At 41.6% G+C, this 8289-nt stretch overlaps 1 protein-coding gene across 1 annotated transcript; it reads right to left on the bottom strand.

Moving 5' to 3' along the window:
- Nucleotides 1-999: 999 nt before the first annotated feature.
- LOC123105608 (KH domain-containing protein SPIN1) lies at nucleotides 1000-5561 on the bottom strand. Its single transcript, XM_044527698.1, has 7 exons — nucleotides 5254-5561; nucleotides 4977-5065; nucleotides 3569-3720; nucleotides 3097-3213; nucleotides 2882-2998; nucleotides 2259-2402; nucleotides 1000-1721 (listed from the first exon to the last, which is right to left on the bottom strand). The coding sequence occupies exons 1-7, from the start codon at nucleotides 5334-5336 to the stop codon at nucleotides 1578-1580; spliced, it is 846 nt and encodes a 281-aa protein (XP_044383633.1). The 5' UTR covers nucleotides 5337-5561; the 3' UTR covers nucleotides 1000-1577.
- Between the last annotated feature and the right edge of the window lie 2728 nt (nucleotides 5562-8289).

The raw sequence follows: 8289 nt of genomic DNA, 5'->3' as shown, positions 1-8289 counted from the left end.
TAAGGCACAAGCTGATGATCCTTATACCTTAAAATGAGATATGTAGCTTTCATCTTGGATCGATATGAAAGAAAGTGGGAAAAATCACCCGTGAAATGGTACTAGATAAGAATTTAAGATAGTCTTTCTTTTCAGAAAGAAGGATGGTCTTTTTTAATTCTTCTTCAGAACAAATGTGCTTCTGCCAGTTACTACATCAGTATTATTAAATGATTTCTGTCTGATGTGTCCATTTCCAGATTGAGTTATTTTCAGTTAGGCCTTTGTAAGCTCTGTATCATGTCATGTCCTACCTACCATGGCATGACTATATCTCTTAGTGAATGACTTGGTGGAATATGAACCTTGATGACAGTAATATTATGATAGGGGAATTCGGCCATTTGCTTTATCCAGTTATATGTTTCAATATGATGTTGTTCAAATAACTGTGGTTTTAAGTCAAAAAAGTATCTTTTCATCTACAATTCTACTCCTGATATAACACGCATGGAGTAACATATAGAAACACACAGCCTTGCCTTTCAGGTTGGTGCACATGGATGTGGAACAATGTTCATATTGGTATTAGGATTTTGAAACTTATATATGCAATGTTTCGCTACGGCACTGTCAAAATATTTTTCTATGGCGTGTTATTCTAATTTTTTCGCCAATCTGGCTAACAAATCTCATGATGTTAGTCTAGGGATAGAACAAATCTGTTGATATAAGTCTAAGGGACTGAACAATCTATCAAACTGATATCTATTTGAACGCGGCTACAACTTTCTTCCTTTAGGTCCAATGTTTGATAAACTTCTTAAGCTGATTTTTCCACCGGATACACCCACACATGCATATGCCTCTGTATCCTCCAAACAACAATAATACAGTATTACCGCGGCAAACGTCTCCCACGGGATTCCCAGCAGTAACATCCCATCTGTGATGCCAAGCAGAGGCAAACAAACATGCCAGAACCCAAAACTGCAACAAATTCATCACAGTTCAACAATATAAACCACAAAGATCCATGAACACTGATGACATTAAAAACCAGACTTCGACTTTGTCGGTTCGAAACCTCCACGGTCTGAACCAGACACGACAACTCCACAAGGCACAAGCTGATGATCCTTATACCCTTTTTTATTATTATCCGCGACTCCATAATGCAGAAGGGTGGATAATATACAAGGAAGTTCCGACGCCTAACAGGGGGTGAAAAGGAAAACATGAAAGCTCACATACTCGGGCCTCTCTAGTCTGTCTGTCATGGAGATCACCTACCATCATAGCACCACATTACTAGGGTTAACAGTCAATTAACAAATAAAGCGAATGTTCTAGGACCTTACAGCAACCAAAGCTGGGCCGACCCACCGACCCAGGACTCTACTACTTCCACTGTCCCAGCGGCTTCTCCTTGTCCGCAGGAGAGACCGCAGACTCATACTGACTCGTCTAGCGAAATGCAGGGCGTCGCTTCCTTCAAGTGCGCCCGCGGCAAACGTTGCCCGGAGACATGGCGTCCCCATTGGGGGGCACATAAGGCACCTGGACAATACCGGTAACGATGAGGGGTGGCTCCTTCCCTACTGGCCTGTTTTCGCACGCTTCATGCCACCATTGCTGAATGGGGAGACGCTCCCCGGATGAGGGCTGTCCTCTCGCAGGGTTGAGTTTAGCATAGCCAGCTCCCGGAGCTGTTGCCTCTTGTAGATATCCTGTGTCTCATCCTGCAGCAGAAACCAACATGGCTTTGTGAGTGAGGCATGTCCAGAGTGCTTGCCGTCTGTAAACAAAAAGCATTCTTGGACAAGCAAGCCGCCATGGTATGCATGTGCAATTGTAAGTAAACACAAGTTCCAGATAATAAATGAGAAATGAAAATGTACTCCACAAAATATAAAGGGAACCAATTGAGAGAGATCAATAATGGTAATAATCCAAATTCAAGAAAAAGATACACTCCCTCCGTCCGAAAAAGCTTGTCCCTCAAATGAATGTATCTAGCACCAAGTTAGTGCTAGATACATCCATTTGAGATATAAGCTTGGGACAAGTTTTTTTGGACGGAGGGAGTATCTGCTAGGTGGTGACCACTAGCACTAGAGAAGGTGGAAGCAACATTTTTATATGTGATTCCTCACATTATCAATTATTATTTTATTAAAAAGAATTTTCATGGTATTATAAACTATAAAAGGATAACTGGGTATTTCATTGGCTTTCTTCAGAAAGCGAATATGTACATGGAAACATTAATTACTTACCACTGGCTTTAGCAGTTCTTCTAGAATTTCCTGTGCATGTCTCAATCTGGCATCAATAATATTGGCTGGGAACTCAGCCTCTATCAAGATATGAAGTTGTTCACTCAGATGCTCATAGCCTGGTTTTCCTCGCAGCTTGTCCTCCTTGAAGAAAAAAAGAAAAAAAAAGTGAAACTTAAGTTCTCAGCAACGTAGTAGAAACACAAGGTGAGAGGCAAAAAAGCAAGCAATGGAACCTACAGGCAAAAATTGCCAAACAGGAAAACAGATTTACGAGGAATAAAAAGAAAGTTGACAAGTAAACTGGACAGAATAGAAATATATCGCACGTCGGTGTAAAAGTAAAGTTATCGTGAAGAAAAAATAATTAGCTTGCAGTTACATAATTATGGGTTAGGAAAGGGGTAGGGAGTTCCAGGAGAAAGTTAGAACACATAATCATCCAATGGGGTTATGAACAGGTTGTGAAAAGCCAAACATGGTGATGGATGAGATCCGTAGAACTGGAAGACGATTCCAGTAAACTTACTCAACTTAGTATGCAACCCAATTTGCAGACTTCAGAAAAAAATGTATAATTTAACTTCAGGGGGTGCAGATCAAACATTGCGAACTTTGGTTACCTTCCCTGGATCTTTGATGGAACCCTTTCCTCTGATGAAAACGCGACAACCAGTAGATGCTTCTACCCGCTTTAGAGAATTGCCTCTAGGTCCTAGAATACGTCCCACAAAATTGAACTGCCGTGAAAGCAAAAGTTATATCAGCAAAGGAATAAAAAATGGATCAATCATCATTCTGTGTAAAAATAAAATTGCACAAGTTAGAGGCAGCGTACACTCGGATAAGAATCAACTGGGACCTCCAAGCGTAGAATCTTCTTCATGACATGAGAGCTAGGGCTTGGTGGCGCTCCTTGCCAATCCATACTATTTCCTTGAGGAAAACCTAACCTCTTTTGAATAGTTCAAAATGGCAAAGCACAAACGATTCATCAGTATCGTTTCATGAAATAAAAATATTTGGAAGAATGTGCACAACATGAATAACAGACAATATTTTCCACCAAAAAAACCCACATTTACATTGTATTATGAATTTTATATATCATAGTATCATATTGCAGACCCAAAAAGTTTACTATAACTTATGTACCGACAGGGTCCATTTTATAGATAATAATGGCTAAAACTCTCACAGTGAAAGCATGTACCTTCTGGAGTATAAAGGTGCAATAGCGTGATCTACTGGATTGGAAACATATTTTATTTCTTCCTTAACAAATAAATATGTAATGAATGAATGTCTACCTCTTGGTGCAGTCCATTCCAAGGACTAAACCCATTGCCAGAGAGATTGGATCTTGGATTTGGTGAAGACATTGGACTAGGACTTCTGAATCGATGTCTATCGAAATCACTGAATCCAGGGTTGTGGGCAGAGTTTGACACCCGCATAATCTCTGAGTAACAAGAAGGTCAGGTGAGAATTTAGATCAAAAGAAATGGATAAGCTATTGATTACAAACAGAATTTTGTACATCGATGTTAGGTTATTTTTCGCAACCAAGACACGATATAATCATACAATGGATAAACACTGACTGGACAAAGGCAGATATCAAAAAGCATATGCACATAGGAACCAGATCCAAGATATTCGTATGATCATTCACAGTAGGTCCATAACACAAACCATTCCTTTTTCAATCCTCATAAAAACATCAACCGTTCCTTAGATATACTTATCTAATATACATACAACATGCTGATGGCCAGCGTATAGTTCGTTCTACAGGCTGGTCTAACCAAGAGACATTAGAGTGTGATGCAGTCGATGTAAAATTTGATCAAACACCACCATTTAAACAAAAGAATTCTTGATAGCCTCACTGAAGATAGTGAATCCCTCAGGCTAATATGTGAGATAAAGAAAATCCCATAAATCATGATCCAAGCATGTGTGCTGCACGCAGAAAAAAGAGTCAGACGGTCTAAGCATGCCCTATAGAAAGAGGCTGAGTATCAAGTGAAGTATTCCTATAATCAGCCCAGTTTGCAGAAGAACTTCATAGTTATATCAAAAGATGTTTATATGTAGTGAGGCTGGAAATGAGCAAGGCCGCAGGATATCTCAACAACTCTTTGGTTGATAATGTCATTGATTTATTTGACAGCGATATATATGCCGACGTTCATATACAGCATTTAGTGTTGTCCAGTGTATATACAATCCACAAACTTAAGCACTGCTTTTTACATGGTACAGTTAAGATGAACCCTAGATCAGACATATGGTTCTCACCAATGGTGGGATGATTTGCTAAGATACCAGACAAGTTTCCAACAGCAATCGACCACCATATGCCAGTCAAGAAGAAGATTGATCTACCTCATTGCAAACATAGATTGCAACAGAAGGATTGATCAACATTACCGCGCATAACTGCAATCATCTAATTCTCGCCCCGACGAATGAAAACATCGCAGTATGTATAAAATGAAAACAGTGTCATCCAAGCAGTGAATGCACCAGAGACCATACAACCAGGCAGCAACAACCAATGCCATCTAATCTAAAGTGGGCAGTATCCAAGCCCTGCAGCCATGTACTTCCGTATCCATGGTTGCAGAGGAACACCACTCCCGTGCATAAACAGAGGAAAATCACATCAGCCTGCAGACAAAACAGTAAAAAGGGGAGATCAGGAGATCTCACCTTGGCTCAGCAGCTTGCTGCATATGGGCAGCACCTGCATGAAAGGCCCCAGCTTCTGGTGCTCGGCGAGCAGCTCGGCCAAGTACTGGCTGCACAAAACCATTAATTACAGAGCAATCACATCACCATCTCCATTCACCCATCAAAGCGACCAAACCCAACAGGAAGAAAAGAAAACACAGCGCACGATAATAATAAATAAAAAACCAATCTTGCCACCACGAATTGGCCAAGAAACAAGCAAAGAAACCAAGAAAAATCCGTGCGCCGCCTCTACCTATCGACATCTGGGTTGCTTCTAATCTGGGGGGATAGGTTCCTGGAAGGGGAGAACCCCTGCTGGCCGTACAGCCCGGACATGGCGGCGGCGGGCGGCGGCGGCCGCTCCCGCTCCGGAGAGGCGGAGACACAGGGCGCCGCAGCCGAGGCCGAGGCGGGGTGGTGGCGGTGGTGTGTGGGTGGGGTGGCAGGGAGAGGAGAGGAGAGGAGAGGTGGAAAGGCTCGCTGCTTTAGGGTGCGTGCAGTCTGCAGCGGCAGCAGCCAGCGTAGGGGGGGAGAGAGAGAGAGGGGGGGAGGTGTTGGGGGCTGCCGCTCTGGAACCCTTTTCTCTCTCTAGAGCTGGCCTCCCCCGCTAGGTTGCAACGCGCCAGCACGGCACCCCCCGTTGGAAAGGCTTTATCAAAAGCCACAATTTCCTCACAACAATAAAATGGGTGAGGAAAATAGGTCTTTTCGATTTTTTGTGAGTCACATCGTGTCTGTGTCTGGACTCTGCATGACAACACCAAGTTTTCTCTGGTTTATGTGAAACCGTTTTATTCTTTCCGCGAAAGGTTCAGGCGGTGCAGCTGTTGCCGCGGTTTTCGTAATTTGTTTTCGTCGTGCCGATGAATTTATTTTTCATATTTAAAATAAGGCATAATACCACTGAAAAAGGTTCTTCGTTATATTCTAAATCAACGGCGTCGTTTTAATAGACACCTGTAGTTTCGCGGTTTATCCGGAAATCATTTTCTCCTTTAAAAGGTCTACGGAACGTCTGGGTGGTGTAGCCACTTCCACGTGTATCACGACACGTCAACAAAATCGCTCCCGGGACGTAAAGATAGAAGCACTGCTGGAAAAATATGTTTACCTATCTAATCTTGATTTTTGCTAGTTTTTTTATAGGAAACTGTGGTGTTGCTATTTTTATAGATCACACCTAAAAAGAATATATTTTGCATATAGTATTTTGGTTATTTTTGCCACCATATGTGAAGATTTTGTTTTTCATATGTATAGTTTAGGAGTTCCTATGGAAGAATGACACGCAAAGACATATATACATGATTACAGTTACATGCATATGTGAAATTTTCAAACATGTAGAACTCTTGTTCCATCACCCCAAAAAAAAAGAATTAGTCAATGTGGCACATAGACTTTGTCATCCCAGGGAAAATGATGTCTTTACATAGTTGTACTCCTTTCTTGTGGATATGGATGCACAAGCTTATTGATCACGACATATATGTTTCAAAATAAACATGTGTTACCTATTTAATAAATACCCCAAAATAAGTTTTTCTTTAATTTATCATGGTTATCATTCATTAAATATTTTAACGCGTAGAATCACATCCTTTCATTTATAACTAGAGTGTTATTATGTCCAACCTGTATTTCCCTGCAAGCCCTTTGAGACAAATATGCAGCAACCAAAATCTACTAATTAATTCCCTGCAATAAATCTACTAATTAATTTCCTTTGTTAGTGCAGGAAAGTAAAATGTGGTTGTCCAGCTGTCAACAGCTAGAATACCTATTGTTTTAATGTGCTCAAAACTATGGAAATACAGAAAGAATTAGCATCTAATAAACATGAGACACATGTTAGTGGGGCCCCGCTCCCTCTCAAGTGTAGTGATCGAATGCCTGGCAAATTTGGGCAAGCCAAAAATCCCCATGTCACACTCGTTCTTCCAAACTGTCCATTTCGTCACTAGGGTCAGTTTTTCCCCCAAACCTAAATTTAACTCCCCATCCAACATGCAGGTGGCTCTTTTATTATCTCCCAAAAAATTTGGCTTTCACGCATTTAGTGGGCACGGCCCCCCTTAGCGACCAGGACCGTACACATATACAAATTAAAAAAATACACATGTAAATTGTAATAGCTCACATTCATGAATAGGTGTGTATTTGTCCAAGCACGCGACAGGAACACTTTCAAATCACTGTTCGAGCTGCTAACCTTGTGTCCAGCAGCGGCCCACGAATTGGCTCCGTCCACCCGTATTTCGTGATGCTGCTGTTTCCCGTATGGGATCGTCGGCGGTTGGTATGGGATCGTCAACATGGCCGTCGCCGTCGGCGCACAGGCTAGAGCAAGTTCGGCCTTATCGCCAACACACAGGGGATCACTGGCGTGTTCGAGCTAGTCGTCGTGCGGCGGGTACTGTTTGTATACATCGTAATTACGATCGACGACGACGACGGATTACATTGCACCGACCCAGCGCGAACAAATTAGAAAAATAACTAGAGAATTAATGGGACGGTGCTAGAATAAACACAAGGTGTCGTATTCGGTTTCAGGTATTTTTTTGACATCTAGACCCGCTCTCGAATGCTGCGGACGAAAACCCGTGGTAGTTATCGGAGGCTTTTGAAAGTGAATGGTTTCTTTTCCTTTTAGCATAGCATAACCAGAGTTGCCGACGAACACGCACATACACTCGTCTCTGTGACGCGCGCACGCACGTCCTGCCTCTGTGAGAATAGTTTCTTTGTTAGATTTTTCTAGATTTACCCCCGCAAAAAAATCTAGATTTAAATAAGTCCACGAATGACCGTCCGGAGAAAAACTCAACGGATAGTTTACATGCTCCATGTGTTTAATAAGAAATAAAAATCAGATGACTCATGAATCGGGAAAGTGTCCTTCTCGCGAGCTCATATGCATCCTCACTGATCAATAAATTCGACAAAAAATAGTAAAAACAAACATTAAAAAATGTTCTACATGCGTGCAAAGTTTCATGGATAAAAGATGTTCCGAAATGCCCCCTAAAAAACAAAATCGATGCTCCAAAATGCGTTTAAAAACGAACTTTTGGAGCATCAATTTTGTATTTTAGGAAGCATTTCGGAATATTGTTTCTTCAAGAAAATTTTCACACATGCATGTTGAGAGTTTGTCAATGTTTGCGCCCCCCCCCCCCCCAAAAAAAACTCAGTTTTTTATTTTAAACTATTTTTTTAAGATTTTACTGTTCACAGGGAGCATATGAGCTCGTGAGCACAAACTTCATGTCCTACGAACCGGTGG

This window comes from Triticum aestivum, chromosome 5A, assembly GCF_018294505.1.
Source record: "Triticum aestivum cultivar Chinese Spring chromosome 5A, IWGSC CS RefSeq v2.1, whole genome shotgun sequence".
NCBI classification, from domain to species: Eukaryota; Viridiplantae; Streptophyta; class Magnoliopsida; order Poales; family Poaceae; genus Triticum; species Triticum aestivum.
The sequence above is the reverse complement of the archived record's forward strand: the minus strand, read 5'-3'. Positions and strand labels throughout refer to the sequence as shown.